A 20,362-nucleotide genomic window follows, 5' to 3' on the forward strand; every position below is an offset into this window, starting at 1 on the left:
TAACCAAGTTTTGAATCCTTACTGATGAGGAGACCTAAGCAGTAGGAATACAAGCACACAGAAGGTTTTCGAGAAGATTTACAAGTCGTAGTTGTGAAGACAATACAGCCGTTCACAGATCAGTGAAAACCCTAAGTGTTCATTTAACCTTTAGCCTTAGTGTCATGGAAACCTGTAGTGGTCTTTCACCCATAACATCCTTGAAAAGGAAGATTCCTTCTGGCCAGGAGGCTTTCAATTACACTATTGATCAGAGCCATTTAAAGGATTATGAGCTCCTCATTTGGGCTGTAAAAAAAAAACTAATTACATGCCAAAGAACAATACCTGTAATGCAGTAGGTTTTGAAAAAGCTACATTGCTACACATATGAGACACTTAGGTGAAGCAAATAATTGCAGTGGAATAGCTAGCAACTGAAATAGTTATTCTTCCTTAATTTTTAGCTACCTAGAATACTGGAATTTGCTGTTTTACGTTAAATCTAAAGGATAACTTGCACAGCTAAGTTTTAATTTGAATATACTCAGGCTGCAGCTACCCTGATAGTACATGTGAGCTGAGATCAATTTTTATTTCACCAAATGACTGAACTGTGTAGTCGTAAGGAACCTTAATGAGATCAAAAATTTTGTATCAAGGTGAAAACGTATTACATTTTTCTTGTTATATAGTGTTTCCTGTCCTATCTCTGGGTTCAGTGGCTGATATTTCAGAATTTCCAAAATAGCTTTCACTTTTGGTGTTGAGAAATAATCTGCATTGGCTTTCTATTTTCAGTTTCAAAATATGTATTGGCTTTTTATTTTCAGTTTCAGTTTCAATGAATGTGATGAGCTCACACTCCAAGGTGTGATTCTGATATTAATGATTCTGTTCTTTCTGAGTCTTGTTAACAAAAAAAAGGTAGTAGTATTTTTGCAACATTAAAATTTCAGAAACAATTATTTTAGGCATAAAATGTACCACTAACATATCCGTGTTTTATTTTATTTATTAAATAGCATAAGGGAAGCACTTTGCATCTGTTGACGGTTCCAGAGGTTTGCATCTCAAACAGCTCAAGTACAACAGAAACCATATTGCTTCATAATAATTTGTTTTCACTTCACTGTCAGGTGTTGTGTATGGACTATAGTAAACAGATTCTCTGCTAGAATAAATGATTCAAACTCAATTGACATCAGCAGAGGCAGTCTAACTTGCACCAGTTTAGAAGGTAATCCTGCCTGCTACAATATTTAACACCAATCACACAATAGCTCAGTTGTTCAAAGATTTAAAACAGCAGCAGTGTGGCTGGTAAATATATAAAATTACATTAAAAGAAAAAAGAGCTCTCAGTTCTGTTATACAAATTTTATGCAGGAGTCCTAGCCTTGTTTATATTCAAGTATTTCACATTCAATGTGTATAAAAACATTCTTTAGAAATAAAGGTTATATTTTGTTGCTTAACAGATGGCTCAGAGAATAGGTTCAACAACAGAATTATTTAGGAAAAAAATTGTCTTTCAAGAAAAATGAACCTGAGCATTTTACCTCATCTTCAAGATATCCCACTGGTCAGGGAATGAGGCTTATACGCAGCCATGCACTCGCTCACTGGTTGCAGGGTCCTTTAATCAGTATTACAAGCATGCAAATGTAAATTATCAGGGAAAAAAATTAGGAGTTCATGGCTTTAAAAGGTGATGAAATGATTTGATAAGTAAGCTGTTAAATGGTGTGATTGAGTTTGAGCTTTTCTCTGCTGGAAAGAGCGGTACAGTCATTTAGATCCCTCAGATTATGAAAATGTTTTGTGTACTCTTAGATATTCTTTGCTGATGAAAACTTGCAGGTAGAGTAGGAATGGAGGATGTGGCTGGTACTCAGGCTAGAACAGCTATAGTGTTTCACTTTTAACTCATCAGATTTTCTTTTTTAGACCATAAATTGGGTAAGCAATTAAGCACATTTTGATGTGACATCAAAGGTGTGCTTTAAGTGCTTTCCCAAACTGGAAGAAAAGAGTGATGAACTTCAATTATTTTCTGAATCAAGGTCTTAATTTTCATCCTGTGTTAAACAAACAAGTCTGATGATCTTTGCTAACAGATATTTTTCTATCTACATGTTATCTCGCAGTGGTGAAATAAAACTCTTACTAAAATGCTTTTCATATATGCCAGGTAATTGTTAACCTCTATCTATGGCTCCTCCGAAAAAAATGTTTTTAGCCTCTTACAGGCTGACTTCAAGCAGCCTCTCAAAATTGGTCCTGTGTGGCAGAATAGGGCTCACAGCAGCAGCAGAGGATGTTAAAGGTGTGGATGCCAATGCCTGTGCCACTTTTTAGTCCTGACAGATCGGCCTCCGCCCATCATCCTTCAGGGCCCCATCAACCAGACCCTGGCAGTGGATGGCACAGCTCTGCTCAAGTGCAAGGCCACCGGAGATCCCCTCCCTGTCATCAGCTGGCTAAAGGAGGGATTCACCTTCCTGGGCCGGGACCCTCGAACATCCATCCAGGACCAGGGGACGCTCCAGATCAAAGCGCTGCGGGTGAGTAATGGCAGCACAGCGAGCGTGACGGGTTCTACGGGGCCGGTTTGGAGCTCTTGGTGTGTGCCTCAGGCAGCTCTGCCACCTCCTGTTGTCTTCAAAGTTGTCTTTTTTACTGTGCAATTCTCATCAAATCACTATCCATTCTTTGACATTGTGTGGGAAAGGGCAGGGGAAAGAAGAGCAAAACTGACTTCACATATGTCTATGAGAATTCCCTAAAAACAGAATTGATATTTAAAAGCTTATGTATGTTGTAATACAACACGTGTTGGGGGTAGCTAGAAATAAGATAAGATAAGAAAAGATAAAAGAGCAGTCCTTCCTTATCTTTTCTGTTGGTCTTACCCTGAAGCCATTGGCCTCTCTGTCAAAACTTAAGAGCAGTTCCTGGGCAACACCTGATCATAATTTTCCAAGTACTTTTGCTAGCACGTGATGTGGAGCTCATCAGGGTTTGACCATGTGCTTTCTCCATCAACAATTCGTCAGTGCTGAGCTGGCTGATTTATTCCAGTGTTATGCTTCCTGGAAATGTTCCACCAGGCTGCAAATGGGAAAAGACAACGAATACTGTAGCATACATGCAGTCATGTGCGGAAGGATTTCTATTAAAAATGAAATACCTATTGTAATATTTACATTTTTACACATGAGATAATACAGTATCCTATAATACTCCAAATAGGATAATGTCATATGTTGTTGATAAATATTGCATCACTAATCTCTTTTTTGGCTTTTAATTTTTCCCTGTTCAAAGATAAACGTGTATTTGTTTGTGTGTATTTGGACAAGCGTGCATATGGAAAAATAGTAAGTTATATGTACTTATTTGTCAAGAACTTGAAGATCATTTCAGAAACTGTTTAATTTAGTCAGCAGAAATGTCTGCACTTAATTTTGCCATCAAAAAAAATGTCAATAAACATAGCTACTAATGACAAGATGTAAAGAGCAGTTTTATTTTTGATACCATCTCATCAGTGATTGTAGATGAATTGTGAACTTCCTTGGAACAAAATGGTATTTATTAAAAAATTTATGCTAGCTTTCCTTGAGTAAACAATTTATCCTTCCTTCCTGGGCTGAAGGCAGGTTTAGGCCATGAAGGTTAATGCATTTTTCCTGTAGAGCTGGATTAAAGAGTGTGCTTGAATAGTCAAGATTCCCCAGTAGTGTTAGAAAGCAGCAATTAAAGGTGGAAGCTTAGTGATTTCAAACAAACTTTCAGGCATTGATGATGGGCTTCTGTGGAGTGTCCACGAGGCAGAAGCTCTTGGGATACCTGTCCGCATGCTGCTATGCAAACAATGAAATTGGTTCTGAATCGTGCCAGTGCATTAATCTCACCATTAGAGGCTGTGTCTGTAAACTAAAGGAAAAAAAATTGCTTGCAAGAGGAGAAGAAAACAGTATTAGTAGTGAGTGTGGTTCTGAAAGACATGAGGCTTTTATTGATCCTTAAGTGGCTCATTCACTGGTAACCAATTTTCCTTAAAGGCTCAGAAAGGCATTTTTTAGAAACACCTCTATAGCAGTGATGTGCACTGTTTGTTTGACTCTGATTTAAGAACAAAAACTACACAGAGCCATAAACACCAGTTTTCTCCTGTGTCTTGCAAATTTTATGAATTAAATATGGGTTTAAAGGAGGAATGTTTAACTTTTCTCTCAGGTCTATGTAAACAAGGACTAGCACCACTTCCTAAGGGGGAAAGAAGGGCCACAAAGATGTCCAAGTACGCTTATACACCCAAGTTCAAAATAATTAATAATTGCCACCCACATGTCCTCTGCTTTCTGGCTGAGGGTAGATTTAGATTAGGTATCAGGAAGAAATCTTTACTGTGAGGGTGGTGAGGCACTGGAACAGGGTTCCCAGAGAATTTGTGGATTCCCCATCCCTGTTAAAGGCCGGGTTGGCTGGAACTTTGAGCAACCATGGCAGGGGGGTTGGAATGAGAGGATCCTTAAGGTCCTTTCCAACACAAACCATTCTCTGATCCTTTTCTGCTATTTCTGTGACAGCACAATCAAATGATTCATGAGCCTTCAACAGTCACATAACATGGACATAGTCATAACATGAACACAGAGATTTTTCTGATGAGCCAATCTCTCAGTTGCCCTGAGGAAGACAACTAAAAACTCACCTATGTCACTCAGTACCCCTTCAGACAGATCAACACTGATGGAAAACTCCCTTCTGCTGTAGAAATGTGCCACACCAGGATTAGACACCTGAATTAACTAAGGAACAAAACTTTATTTTACTGAATAGTAAAGATTTTTCCTTTTACCTCCCCTGTAGTTTTTTTTTTTCCGTAGCACAAAAAAAAGTAAAAATGATTGAATTACCAACACACTAAGTCTGTATCTAATCCATCCACAGCCTGGAAGTTAGATAATTTGCCATAACTTGCAAGAAGCAGTGCATCTCCAGCTTGCTTTGTATGCTGTTTGCCTTCTGCAAGTTACTCTGTTGTGTACACCAGATACCTCATTGAGTATGCCATACACCATCTGTCACAGTAGTACACAAATGAAGTTGAGAACCATAGCCTTGAGAAATATTCCCCATTATCACGTAATGAAGAATTATATATTTAATAAAATCTCGGAGGAAGCAAAATAAAACACTGCTTCAGAATGCTACAAGGCTCTCTCTGGAAAATCTCTCCTTTCAGGAGTCTTTCTCATTTCATTAGCAGCACTGCTATATTTCGAGTCTTTGAGCCATTGTCAGAGGGGTTTTCATTATTGCTTGTATTTCACACAAAAAACCATCTCCTGAAATGCAAGTTATGCTCATTCAGAAAATTGAGCTGGCATTAGTGAGTTGCTTCCTCCCTTAAGAATGGTACACTGCAGTCTCTGTATCTGAAGGAAAATAGCAACAAAATTCCTACATGACAAACCTAAAAATCAATTAAAGTATATATCAATAAGTAATTTAAAGAACATTTTGCTTTTTTGCCTTGACATTCTCCTTGAAGAGTGACGTATAAGGACATATGCTATAGTGCCAATCTGCATTTAACAGAAAACCCATTACAATTCCTTAAAGTCCAATAAAGCTTCTTGGATGCAATTCTCTTTCCATCAAGTCATGTGATGGTGAATGAAATTCTTCTTGATCTCCAGAGTCAGCACTCTCCCTTTTCTGCTTCCACTTCCAGATTACCATGCTTTATGCATAGTGGAAGGAGAGCCCCTCTGTATATTTTGTGCTTTGTAAAGTTACCATTTTCCATCCATCACTGTAGTCTTCACTAGTTCCTGACTCAGGAATCTTTATTTTAAATTTAAATAGGGAATAGGAAGAGACTTGGCAAATTTGCTAGTAGAACAGTTTATACAGCGATGAGATTATTGGCAATCTAATTCAAAGCAGTTTACCCAAATAAATTTAAAATATTGAATATTTAAATTGATTGAATATCAATTTAAAATAAATTGAAAAATTTGAAATTGGACAAGGGAATCACAATAGTTCTATACAAGTGCATTTTTTTTTCTACTAAAGGGCCTTGCAAGCCTGAACTAAAATCCCATGTGAAACGGGAGAAAGGTAAGCATGGTGCAGGATCTAATTTAATGTTGCTGTTTGGAAATTACTTGGAGGACTGTCTGTGTAGAGAGAACCACTGTTAAGTCTCAGCAGAATTTCTATGTGGAGTGTATAGAAATTACTTCATCTGTCATAAGAGTCTGAGGTGATGTTACATCCTTCCTGGCACTGGAAACTGGACCTCTGGGTCATCATGGGATAATGAATGCTGAGATTTTACCCTCTAAGAGGTTAATTGTTATATTGTTACCTGATTTCACCTGCATTTGCTGTAACCAATGCAAACACTGAAACTGTCAAGAACGTCCATTGTGGAGCATTTAAAGTACCATTAACAATATGAAAATTAGAATTAGTAAAGTATTAGAAGCAAGTAATCTCATTATAGTTCTCTAAAAGCAAGCCCCCATTAAATGATTGATTGAAAATGTCTGGTGCCTTCTGATCTGGTGTAAAATGTAGGCTAAGTCCTTCTTAGCAAGGAACATTTAGAAAAAGAAAATTTGAATAAACTTAGCTGCTTCTAAAAGGTTGTTAAAGCTGCCCTTATGCCCTTTTTCTGTCCAGCTGTCTGATACTGGGACTTACACTTGTGTTGCTACAAGTTCCAGTGGGGAGACGTCCTGGAGTGCTGTGCTGGAGGTGACAGGTAAGCAATGTCCAGGGATGTGTTCCACTTGGTGCATGAGGAAAGTGTAGCCCATATGACAGCACTCTGAGTCAAGTCATCTGTTCTAGAACTTCTTCTAGGCTTGACATGGAGAAGTTTTGGGTGAGAAGGCTGCGTTCCTTCACACACCTTGCGTTTCATTGCCATTGTGTTATACTGCCCATTGACATCACAAAAATATTCATGTTTGTGTCCAGTGACAGCAGTATGCTTTAATTCTTCTCACAGGACTATTAATAAAATGTGGATTTATGCAGTAGTTGGCTGGCAAGAAAATTCAAAGTGCTCTCTGTGAGTACTCTGTGAGACTCTATGCAGTCAATTTGGATACAGGAACTTTCTCAACAGTGGAGTTTTTTGGTATTTTATGTACATTTTAGCAGGCTGGGCTTTTTTGTTATTCTTTCTTTTCATTTTTTTGGTTTGGTTTGGTTTTTTTATATTTCTATGTAGTCTCTTGAGTTTTGCATTTTTTTTCTTTCCTGATGTACTTAAAGGATGATAGCTCTTCATCCAAAAACACGTGGTAGTAATGCAATTGTTGACTTAGTTCTTTACAGATTAAGAACATCCGTTATGCTGATTTTGCAGATGTTTGCCATGTTTTTCATTTTAATCTTCTACTTTGATCAAATTATATAACCAAGGATAAAAAGTAATTGTTTTGTATTTGCCCTTCACAGAATCTGGTGGAGCAACAGTCAGTAAAAATTATGATATAAATGACCTCCCTGGGCCACCATCCAAACCTCAGGTCACTGATGTTACTAAGAACAGTGTCACCCTGTCCTGGCAGCCAGGGACTCCTGGAAGCCTACCAGCTAGTGCATATATCATTGAGGCTTTTAGGTATGTGAATTATACCACTTTCCAGCTCCTTTCTTTCTAATTTTGCTTAAGCCCTGGTACCAGGGTTTTGTGGTGTTCTTTTGGACTCTACACATATCATTAGAAGCTCATTAAATGACTCAACTCCACAGAAGGCATTGATTCACATTCTTTACATTGATTTTTTTGTAATTTATCACTTTTTTTTGAAGTGATTAATTGTAGCATATCTAACTATTTCTTCAGGTCAACAGGAATATAACAGAACAATTCAGTAATTATTTGTTACTTTTCTCTTAACATTGATGATCAGTGAGAGTTTCCTGTGGGAATGCTACAGGTTCTTGACTATCGTAGTACAGATAATATGAAAATAAATGGGTAATCCTGAGGCCTCTTTGCAAACTTTAATTCCTGCTCTTGTTAAAGAAGTACCTATTAAGGAGTCAAAGTGCTTTAAATTTCTATTTTTTAGTATTTTAGATAGCTGAAAACTTCTAACTGAGAAGACCAGTGTTCATTTAAGATTTTATCCCGCAACCTGCAGGATAAATTTTTACGAGGCTGAAAACATTCCAGGTGCACCCTTCCACACAGTAGGGGTACAAAAGAACTTTTGGGCTCCAATTTAGCAAGTTTGTTTGTGCATGGGCCATACTCTGACATGTATCTCTAGAACACATTTCAGCTTAAAAATCTGAACCTTCTTAAATGTGTTCCTTAATCCAGATATTGAAAAAATGACAAATACTTCAATTCATCTCTAAGTTAAAATTCATGCAAGAATTTGTCATAAACATATGCGTGCAAATTTTAGCTCAAATGCTGTATGTAAGGAACAGTACTGTATTTGCAGTTTGTTGGTTTTGTTCTAGAACTTATTCTTTATGCATTGTAGGAGTGAAGCATTTGAAACAACATAAACCTTGTAGCTTTCCTTTTTCCTTTTAATATATTTAAAGATTTTTTTATCAATGCTATACAGCAAACCACAGTAAAATAAAATTTTCTCTTTAAACTTCTCTGATGTTTCACCCTAGATAAGCTTTAATGGCATCCCATCAAAAACTTTTACAAAAGCCAGACATTTTCATTAAAAGCCGTTTTAGCAATCACATGGGATATCTTTTCATATGGTGGATGGTAGTTTAATTATAATAATGTTGAATTGAAAATGTAATGACAGAAAAAATATTCATATACTTTCCTCTATTTCAAAGTATGTTTTCAAAAAATTTTTTGAGTGTGCATTTAGTTCAAGGAGAATATTTTGCTTCCAATGACAGTTTACTGGCATAGTTTACTTAGCAGTATAGAAAATTATTCTTTTAAGAAAACTTTCCTTTCTAAGGGTTTTGTTCAAGAGTAGCCTGTTTATAATTCAAATTTACTGTACAGTTTCCTACCCTTTCCTTTTGCAGGTATTTATTTTAGAGAAATAGCAAAAAGTTTTACTTATATTGCAAAGAGAAATACTTTTGACAGCTGCCTTATGTTTTTTAGCCCATCTCAATGAGTTAACTGAAACAAATAGTTTTAATTTCACCCTGCTTTTACTACTTTTTTCTGTATTTAGAGTCAATCCAAGGTTACAAAATAGGTCCTTTCACTTCTTTATTTTTCTCTGCATTAGTTCATAAACTTCCACACTCTTCTCGTTGCAGTCAGTCTGTGAGCAATAGCTGGCAGACGGTGGCCAACCACGTGAAGAGCACCCTGTACACTGTGAGAGGCCTGCGCCCCAACACCATCTACCTGTTCATGGTCAGAGCCATCAACTCTCAGGGGCTGAGTGACCCCAGCCCTATGTCAGATCCTGTCCGAACTCAAGGTGAGGGGGAGCTTTAAGGCTTGTGTGCTTCAGCTGAAACAGAAAGAAGGAACTGAGTGTTGGCTGATAGGTCAGTCCGGCCATTTGGCTTTAGCACACTCCCTGAAGGAATCATTATTTGAGCTTAACCAATAAAAATAAAAGTAGTCCAATGTTTGCTGCATCAGTCTGGGGCTTAGGAGAGAAAGGTTATGTCTTTAATCCTTTTTACAGTGTAGACCTTTTGGTTTGCAGTTCACTTAGGCTCGATTTGCTCCTGGTTTCTATTGAAAGCAATGTGAGTTAGCCAAGCTTTTCTGAAAAGCACTCCGAATACCCTCCTCTCCTCAGTATCTTTTCTCTCCATGTCCTTTCTTCCTCTCCATTAGTGTAGTAGGGATATGCTGTGATATAAACTGTTTATAATAGGCAGACAACATGTTTAGAATGAGTTTTAATCAAAAGAAATGCACAACGTATCCATAGAGCATTGATTAATCTGAGCCAACATCTAGGCAGAGAATTCATGTAAATTAAGGCATGTGCATGCTAAGAATATATTGAAGTTATCCTGAGATGGGTACGGGCCTTCTATTTATTTACCTGCATTTCTGAGTTCTTTATATTAATCCATTGCATAAACCAAGAAGGAAGGCTGAAGTGAAATCCCTCATTTGTAGGGTGGTGATAGGTTTGGTAGCTGTGATCCTCCATTGCTATTGAATCAGTTACTGCATCAAGCTCTAACTGAATATGACTGCCACAAGCAGATTTCCCTTTACAGCATGGATTTTTTTGGCTTTGACAAGACATTGTTTGAATACTTAATTCAAGAGTGTAGTTCTGTGTTACACATGTCATAATACAGGAATTCATAATTCTTTAGAATCATAATTTTTTTAATCCAAAGTAATAGCTCCTGTCACAGTTAATTTAAAATTAAATCCTCTATCTCTGTCTATTCTTATTCAGAGACTTTTGTCTCTGAAGATCTAAAGGTGCCCATGGAGGACGTCTCCAGCATGTGTGTTGGAAGTTGTTTGGGTCCTTTGCTGGATAAAAAGAGATAAACTAGAGTAGGGTGGTATTTCTTTATCGCATAACTGTGCAGTCTCCCTCATCCCAGCCTAGTCCTGAATAACTCTGTCCTGAATAGTTACACCCTCAAAGTAGTAATCATGGCTGGAAAATGAAAAACAGAACTGCCTTCTCAAAAGCTGGAGGAGTGAGTTGTGCAGGATTTCATGGCCTGACTATCCATGGAGTATCACAAGTTTCCTTCTTCCTTATTTTCCCATTATTATAGGGTGACTCGTGCTTTTCATTGCAACAGCCTTTTAGTCTGCATAACTTATCACCTAGCTAAAAAAAACAACTTTGTTTGTCATTTGAGTGTCAAGTATAGACTTTTTATCTGACATACTGACAAGCAATTTGATTTCAGTAAAAACATGTCTTTTAATTAGCTACAGCATGTGTTGCAGCTTCCATTTCCAGAAGCTGTTTAGCAGTCAAGCACACTGAGACATGTACAGGATTTATAGCTTCTTTGCAAGCCTGCAGTTTAATAGAATTAAATCATAAAATCAATTGAAAATTAACATAATGTTTTGATGTGATTTCTAATTATGCCTGAATTCAATTCAGGCTCACAGAAGAAACTGACACACGGCAGAAAGCCTATTCAGAGTGGCCATGGAGAAGTAACAAAGCAGCTGTAGCAGTGCTATATAATAATAATTTGCAACAGGTGTCTGTGGTAGCTTTAATAGCTGAACATTTAACGTCCTGGTATTCAGTATAGCAAATAGAAGTAATAAGATTTCATGTAAATTTTCACCAGTGAACTGCAAGTAGATAATCAGGTACTTTCAAAAGGTTTACCTAATATGTCTTATGTGAAATAAGGACAGAGAAATCAGTAACTACTCTAATGAAGGAGTCGATTTCTTCTTGGATTATTTATAGATGAAACCATATACTGAAAAAACACTTTCAAAAAACTGTATATATATTTCTATCCCTGAAATCTAAATTAATAACAAATAATAGTATATTCACTGAAAGTTGATAAAAGAGGGGTTAGAGAAAATATCTAACCAATTTAATTGTGATCAGGATGTAGCTTCTTGAACCAGTTTTGCTTGATTTATGATTCCATTATTCCAATATTTAATACTTAACTACCTTAGAGATAGCTCAACTGCTTTTCCACCAGCAGCCTCCTAATCATGTGAAAATGGCATTACACTAGGAGCATCACACATGTGTATGTTTTCAAGAGTATATACCAGAAAATCGAATTCCACACGTACATCTTGGCATTCATTTCTTGTTATTAGTCCATGTTATTCTGTTACTTCTAGACATATGTCCCCTTAAAATGACAAAATGCTGTTCACACAAACTACTATGTGGAAATGTCTTTTCCTCTGAGGGAATACAGGTACTTTGTTGGTTGAATACCACAGAATAACTTAAAATGCAGCCATGGATAACTGTATGTTTATTGTACCAAGGATCATAGCTTTTTGTGGATAGAAGCATAAATGATCATCCTTTAGACCAGCCTGAGTTGCAGTTTTATTTTATAATATCTCCGTTTCCTGGCTGCTTCAAATAAACATAATTTGCTAGACAAGTACCTTCACTGACCCTCATATTTGGATTATATTCCCTTTGGAGATCCATGGAGCCATTTTAACTTGAATATCAATAGAAGCCTGTGGCAATATTGTTTATTGGTGACTCAGAACCCATAACAATCTAGAATTATAAATGCAAATTATTGATCATCAAAAACTGCTTTCAAGATCTGGAGACACGTGATTAAAACTCAGTTATTGTATTGAAATGTTTCATTTTTAAGACAACTATTATTTCTTTTAAATAGCATTTAGAAGACAAAAAGAAATCACATGATGACTATTCCCATCTCTAAGTCCATCAGAAGGGGAAAAAACTTTGATGTATGTATTTTTTTCACAAAGACATGATGTGGATCCAAAAAATGAGGAACTGTCTGTGACTATTGAATCCCAAGGGAAAACCAACCAGAATTCAGAGATGCCTAGACAGGCATGACCATCATTTATCTGGCCTTCCTGAATATCTCTATAATCGGATTCTGATGAGAAGAAACAATTCCCCCACACGCTTTGAAGGGCACATAATCTTGAAGAGAAAATTTTTGTGGTAGATTGTTTTTGTTGGCCTGTTACTAGATGAGAATCAGTTTGGCTTCCTAAATTAAATCTTTTTCTTTTTTTTTTTCGTGTTTGCACTAGATTTCATTAGTTATGTCTGTAAATTGAAAATTTGCTTTGCAGAGGAAAATGCTGGTTTTAGTCTTTGGTTTCTTGTGTGCATGGCATGTGGGGAGGGGAAGCTTGGTGAAAGTTTGGAAACATATAATGACTTAATGTCATGTGTACTCTAACAAAATAAAAAAACACTGTTCATTTTCTTCAATTGTACTAGCCAATTTGGTTCCAGACATCTGGGCAGCATTATTATTATTATTATCTGAGTACTTTGGAACTGGTGAACATTGCATCGCTCTCATCACTTACCAGAGCTGAGAAAACTTTGCCATCTAGTCAGAATACTCCTTTAAACATATTTATATTTCATTATTTCCTAAGTGGCTGGAGGTGAATGGTTTGTTTGCATTATTTGGTATTCGTCTGAGTTTGTGTTTAAACCTTAGTGCAGTATTTTTTTTTAAAAACAGTGCTATAAAGGATGTTCAAATCAGGTCATTAGGCTACTCAGTAATTTTTATTGATGCCATATATATAGTTCTTCTCATTAAAGTAATGCTTTCTTGTATGTGCCTGGCAGATATCAGCCCTCCAGCACAAGGTGTGGATCACAGGCAAGTCCAGAAAGAACTGGGAGATGTCATTGTACGGCTGCATAATCCTGTTGTGCTGACACCCACGACAGTGCAAGTCACCTGGACGGTAAAGCTTCTGCTGTTGTTACCTTAACAGTACTTTCAGTCTGCCTATCTTGTCTGTTTATTCCTTTAGTGTTTTACCACCCAGAAAAGATCCAGTCCTGACCACAATATGAATGCTCTGACAATCTAACATACAGCAGTGTGTGTGTGTATGTGTGTGTGTGTGTGTGAAAATTGCAATGAAATTGCCATTTTATTTTCTCTTTCAAGTCAGGCAGGTTCAATGTCTTCAGTCTTCTGCTCAAAGCAAGTTAGCTGTTCAGCTAGAAAAACATTATAGAAATGAGTATGCTTAAAGAATAATTGATCTGTGGATTCATTATGCTGCATATCAAAAAATAATCAAAGTTAAACGTCAGCAAGAAATTGCTGTGCGAAAAAGTACTTTCTGCTTCAAATCATGGTAACCTCTGACAATACCCTGTTATTTAGTGACCCAAAAATCTCTTTCCTATAGGGCACTTCTAGTGAAGTCAGAAGCACGTGGTGCTAGTGCCTGATCCACTGTGTATCATCTGGTTTTCCAGCACAAGCCTTACCCACAATGAGTGCAAATCCTTTCATTAGAGAAGACCAGAGTCTTTTGGGCAGTGCTTAACAACATTTCTATTTGAGGGGTCAAACTACTGGGTAGAATTTCTAATATAGTGTTTGGCTTTCAAATTGTTCTGTTTCCCTTCCTGAGGCTTGATGGAAAGGATTTGTAAGAGTAGAAGAGAATTCTCAGGGCACTGCACACCAGAAGAGAGTGCTTTGCTCTTGGGGTATCAGCCCAGAGGAAGGAGAGCCGTGAGTAGAAGAGTGAGAGAAAAACTGCCCTGCACAGCACCAAAACAGTTGTATTCTGTAGGATGAATTCTGCTAAGGGGGCATTCACAATGCTCAGGGTTTTTCTTCTACACGTCGTACTGCTAAGAGCTTAATGTGTGCAGGGGATTACACAAGAGGAGATAAGAAGTGTGGAGATAGATGGTGTATTATAAGGATTACTGTTGTTTTTGCACAACTCAGCCATATTTATAGGGGCTTATGCACCATCCATGTTCTGACAGATTTCTGCGGTCAGGGTAAAGATTGGAATAAATAGAGAAACCCACAAATTTGTCTTTCATGGAAGATTATTTAGATTATGTGTCACTGCATTTTGCCATCGATGATGTCAACATGCAGGCTAACCTTCCTAAAATGAGGCATGTTTCAGCTACAATACCTCCAGGACAGGCTGACTAACCTTTGTAGCAAGCCCTTTTGCCCAAGAAGATGGATCAGTAGTTCAGAAACTTTGGACGTTAGCAGAGAGTAATCATAAACCTATATCACAACCATGTGGTGCTCCTTCAAGTCCTTTCTTAGGTGTGACAGCTATCAGAAAGACAGATTCATAGGCTTTAACATATACTGTAAAAGGAAGCTCCAACATAAACAGAATTCAGTTTTATGTCATATAACCAATGTCATTCTATTGTAATTAAATATATATGTTTATGTATTTGTGTGTGTGTGTGTATATGTATGTGATACATATATTCCTCTAAAAGAGTTTCTTGGTGCCCCTACTGAACAAGCAATGAGTGAAGAAATGGTAAGGTAAAGGCAAATTGTTGGAAATGCTGTGGATACCAGCTTATTGGAAAGATGCCTCAAAGCGGTGACCCTATGCCACCTGACAAGCACACAGGCCTCTGTAGAGGCATTTTGGAATTGCCCAAGGGAAGAAAGACACAAAGAAAGATCTCTGAAGCAGCTAATTAGAAACTATCCAGCAACCAGAACAAAACCAATTAATTAACCATAGTCTCTAGGAAAAAAAACACTCTATCCAGAGAATAAAGTCCACACTATTACTGTAAAATGGATAGATAGTGTAGCTATCATATAAAAGGACAGAAGTGCCACGAGAGTCATAAGACTCTTTGTGCTGGCTTTATGCAGTTCAAAGGGTGAATGCCAAGGAATGTCCTTGGTTGCTGAGTTTCTAGCATCCTGACACACAGCAAGTTAACACCATTTTCTCCCTCCTTTATGAGATTGTTTTGGTTTTGCTTTCTCTTTATTTTTTTCAAGTTTGAGTTTAAATTTTCAGAAATAGTTGCCTGTGGCTGTGTTGCAATTTTAAAATGCGTACATATTTTGAAAAGAAGGTCAGGCTTACAAAGTCAGAGCTAAAAAATAGGAAGAGGCATGTCAAAATTAGGTTTTCATTGCTGCTTAAATTTATTCCTCTTTGTGTATGGATATTAAAATATAGCTGTAATTATCTGGTCACATAGAGGATCTCTTCTTCATGGAGCTATTAAACATTTCTTTTTATCTTCTTTGTTCTCTGTGTGGTGCCAGGTCTTATTAAATTCATACCATTGAAACCTTGCATTGAATAAAAAATTATTATTTTGTCTCACATGCTTGCTTATCTCTCATGCTCTCAACCATGTAACATTTGTGTGCTTCACAAATAATACTGAATTTAACATCACAATGATAAAAATGTCATTATCCTAACTTTACACATAGAGAGGTGAGGTGCGGAGATAGTTATTGCTGATGAGACTTGTGGAGTCAGATATACCCACTGTTATCAAATGGCTAATTTTAAGCCTGGGACATGATTTATTTTTACTTTTATTAAAACATTTCACATTGCAAGAGTGTATTCTTTACTCCAAGAGCTTTTATTTCTGACCTCAGCTATGGGTCAGAACTTCTAGCCTCAGTGGGCATTAAACTGAAAGTTTCATTAGTGACCAAATATGAGATGTCCCCAGCATTATAAAGGTGCCCTGTGGCACAAAGAGGAATAAAAATCAGTTCTTCAACATGGCGAAATAATTGCTCCTTTGAAGTCCTGACTGCCTTCTAGGAGGTTACCAGGCAGAAGGATAATTTATTTACCTCTTTTCTTTAATTTGATGTAGATCTTAAATGAATGTAGTTCACTGGAAGCTTCAAGAGTCAAGTCCTTTAGACAGTCTTCCAGAGTATTGTCCCCATTTGCCTTGTTCCTGTAGGATCCATAAATGCTAGTGCAGTTCCAATTTCCAGAGACTCCTGTGAGTCCATGCCAGGGAGTTCAGCACAGCCTGTGAGCTACTCTGCCCAGCTGGAGAATTGCTGTGGGTATTGCTGTGGGAGCAGAGGATTTCTTAGGATATTTTGGGATTGACATTTACATGCTACAGAGCATATTGCAAAATGTCTTTAGGGTGCAGATTAGCAGGTTTGCCTGAAAGGAGCTTATATCTGCAGCCTAAGCTGCATTATGAGTTTCTTGCCATCATTTTGACAACCTAATAGCCATTGAACCTGTCTCGTGCTCAGCTGTGGCATGCGCAGGTTTGAACGTGCAGGGAAAATTAGTTTCCTGTTCTGCAGAAATGGTTTTGCAGATGCCTCCTGCACTATGGACTCATCATGAAAGGGGGTGAGAAGGAGCACCCAGAACCAATTCTGCTTGTAGATCACATTAGGTCAGTGCTGAACAGCACCTACCCAGGAACTGCTTTCTCCTGCCTTTTAAAGGAGCATCTGCATTTTCTGCCATCTCTCCTTTGAGGGAGAAAGTGTGTCTTTAGATCAACAGCTGTTGCAGATCTTTTGAGTTGATATCACCGACTGGAAATATTCTCTGATCCCAGTATTCAGCACAGAGAGTTCCTGCAATTGCTGAAATAATGAGTAAAAAACTGAGTAATTTGTGCGAGGAAGTGGCAACCATTTACGTTCTGTATTCTTTCATCAAGTCACAGTGCATGTTTCTGCAACTCTTGCCTATGTGTGAATGTGTGCCAAACCTAAGAGCTGCATAGGTGAATTAATTTCTTTAATGCTGAGCATATAAGGGTATTTTTAGCAGTCTCCTCTTGGCATGACACATCATTACCATAGAAGTGGAGAAAATTGCAAAGTCACAGTCACTTTGTATTATATATAGCCATGTGTACAAGTGCATATAGACATACACACATATGTATGCACGTGTGTGTGTATCTATATGTGAAATATACCTGTTCTACCCCTCACAAATATTTCTGGTTAACCCATGTAATTATCCAAGAGTAATTTTTTATTAATTTGAGAACTCTGAATAAAACAAAAAAATCCACCATTCTCAGTAAGTAAAGTGCCCACTGAGCAGTTTCCCAACATTTTGACTTTACAGAAGGCCCTGTTGATTCAGACTAGCTTTAATTGGGCATGAGAGATAGCCTTGTATCCTCTCCTTGATGCTGAATGTGACTAGATGTTAATAGAAAACATTAAAAATGCATAATATTTTCTTTTGTCAGTACCCTCCCAGGCCCTGAATGATGGAATCACTGTCAATAATGTGATATTTGGGTAGATCACTCTGCCCTGCTGTAATCAAGCTACACATTGAAAGCGCTGTGAAACTCAAGCGAGCCCCAAATCCAGCTAGTTTATAGCACCGATAAATGTGACAGCCTTGTGGTACTACTTCATTCTGCTTTCATATTCCTTCTGTTGTTTAATCTTTCAGCTTAGTGACTTAGAAGTCTAGGAGGAAAAGATGTCTATGGACCATTTGTATATTACCTCTGTGGAAGTAGATACAAAAGTATGATGGACTGGAAATTGGTATTCTATGGGTATTCTGTAGGGGTCCAGCTCTTCTCTGTGGGTTTGGGGGGTGCATTTGTGTTTGTGCCATGCTGTACAAAACACTTTCCATTCTGTGTTGTAGCAGCACAATGCTCCTGTTCAGTTGAGTCAATTCTGAATTTTCAGTTTTCTCCACTAGGCAGCAGTCAGTAGAGCTTAACCACAGAGCAAAGACAAAATGGAAAGTTCTAACAAAGTTATGCTGTCTTTCAATGTAGCTTCTAACTCAGAAGTAAGGCAAGAATCAAACTCAGTGTTTGATTATTAAACATCATAACCTTATATTGTAATTTAGGTTAGAAATCTGTATTAAAAAGTGGATGAAAGCATTATTTTTGCTGAATTTTGTAGTAAACATGAGGTTCATAAAGTCTTTATGTCCATAAAACATTTAGTTAATCAAAGTCAAACATGGATAAAAACAATTTGCTCTGATTTACAGACTCCCTTCATCTGGAAACAGCTGCTTAATGTTCTTCTTAAAAACACAGCTTGATTCTTTCAGTATTAACAAGCTATTATTGTGAGTTATATCCCTCTTTCAGTGCATAAATTCACTTAAAGCGAATGCAGCGAAGTTTATAAAATGCAAGCTTAATGTTGTTGTAACATATGTTGCAAGATTTTTAACAGTGACAGTTTTGATGAAAGACATTTCTGCCTTGCTTTCATAAATAAACCTTTCTTCTTGCTTGCCTTGCTTTTTAATGTCTAAGAATCTGTGTCCCCTCTGAATGCCTCAACAAACTGTAACAAGATTTTAGGAGGAGTGTAATAGAGCGTGGTTTGTGTTTTCAGCCTTAAATTAATGTGTTCTTAAGAGAAGTCAAACAAATGTTTCCCTAATTCTGGAATATCTTTGAGCAGGCAAATTGACGAGAACGTAAGAAATATCCTACTTGTTGAATCTTAGTTGTAACACAGATTTACCAAACAGCCAGCTGCACTTTCTTTCCTCCTTATTTGGTGGCTACAGAAGCAGCTGGGTTTGGTTTACTTTTAGCAATCAAATTGGTTTTGGTTTTTTGGTGGTTTTTTCCAGCAAAAATTTGTGCAAGAATCATAACGCCTTGGTTTTTTGGGGTTTTTTTTGGAAGATAAATAAATGCATGCAACCTCTCCAAGATGAAACACATCTAAAGCTTTTCTTCAAATAAATATCCTATTTATAGGATAAAATTGTTAAACTTCCGTGGTCCAATCTTGAATTCTGCTTGCCTAGCAACAAATAAAATATAAACCAAAACCAACATTCCATCTCCATCTGATGGCCTGAGAGCATCACAACCCCAGGATGCAAAGGGACTGCTCAGGCTGTGAATACAAGAAACAGCACATGTTTTTGGAAGTTGTTTTCTCTGCATCTGTCTTATGTTTATTTTACTTTGCTGTGCATCTCATGAGCTGTGAGCCAAGTAATGGACTAATTGTAAGCATATAGGGTATCTTCAAAGATTTGTCCTTTTCTGAAAAGACTTTGTTTTTCTTTTCTTCTCCTATTTCAGCACATCAGTAGCCAAGATGTGCTTAGTAAGTTTACATGCTGCAAGCCTTATGCCAAAGTTTTCTTTTCATGATTTATTTCAGGGGTGGGGCCTTGCTTTATGATTTAAGGTGGTATTTTTCATGATATATAGAGCTGGAGAAAACAAAACAGAAAGAAATATTCTATAACAAGTAACATGAGACAAATGTTCTTTATAGACAATTAATCAACAGTGACTTACAAGAAGGCAGTTTGATTATTAAATTCAACATCTTAACTGTTAATTTTCTCTTTTTGATGAGGGCAAAATTATTCTAGACAAACGTTTTGCTTTCTTTTTTACACAGCTTTTTTTTTGGTTTACTTTAATATGTTTATTGATGCATTATTTAATGTCATTTCTAGGTTGACCGCCAGTCCCAGTTTATCCAGGGCTACCGAGTCCTGTATCGCCAAACATCTGGGCTGCCTGCTCCAGCTGTGTGGCAGAACCTGGAGGTCAAAGTCCCGACTGAGCGCAGCGCTGTCCTCGTCAGCTTGAAAAAGGGCGTCACTTACGAAATTAAGGTTCGTCCTTATTTCAATGAATTCCAAGGAATGGACAGTGAATCAAAGACTGCTCGTACCACAGAGGAAGGTTAGTAAAAGGGGCAGAAAAGCAATGGGCTTTCATACCTGGCACTGGAAGTGAAACTAAGAGTGGCCATTTTGGTTTTTCTGTGTGTGCATGTGTTCGTCTCGATTTCCTCCAGATGATTTCTGTTTGTTACATACCAAGGTGACATTAAAATTTAATATTGAGCTTTGTTCTGTAAATACCCCTGAGAAAGCACTGTACTGGTCTTACATTCTTGTAGCTGATACATC

The 20,362-nt window shown here is 37.4% G+C and overlaps 1 protein-coding gene across 12 annotated transcripts in view; it reads left to right on the forward strand.

Annotated features, from left to right (window-relative positions):
* The window catches only part of ROBO2 (roundabout guidance receptor 2), a 1,044,190-nt gene that overhangs the window by 945,899 nt on the left and 77,929 nt on the right, over positions 1–20,362 (forward strand). For all 12 annotated transcript variants that reach the window (XM_042038141.1, XM_042038139.1, XM_042038146.1 and 9 more), the window contains 6 exons: positions 2,341–2,546; positions 6,688–6,769; positions 7,474–7,639; positions 9,283–9,449; positions 13,272–13,393; positions 19,901–20,132. In XM_042038141.1, coding sequence (XP_041894075.1) covers positions 2,341–2,546; positions 6,688–6,769; positions 7,474–7,639; positions 9,283–9,449; positions 13,272–13,393; positions 19,901–20,132 — 975 coding nt within the window. The remainder of the gene's footprint in view (positions 1–2,340; positions 2,547–6,687; positions 6,770–7,473; positions 7,640–9,282; positions 9,450–13,271; positions 13,394–19,900; positions 20,133–20,362) is intronic.

The sequence above is a fragment of the Corvus kubaryi genome, unplaced genomic scaffold, assembly GCF_017639235.1.
Source record: "Corvus kubaryi isolate FWS band 111438036 unplaced genomic scaffold, C.kubaryi_AGA036_p1.0 37391, whole genome shotgun sequence".
Classification (NCBI taxonomy): Eukaryota; Metazoa; Chordata; class Aves; order Passeriformes; family Corvidae; genus Corvus; species Corvus kubaryi.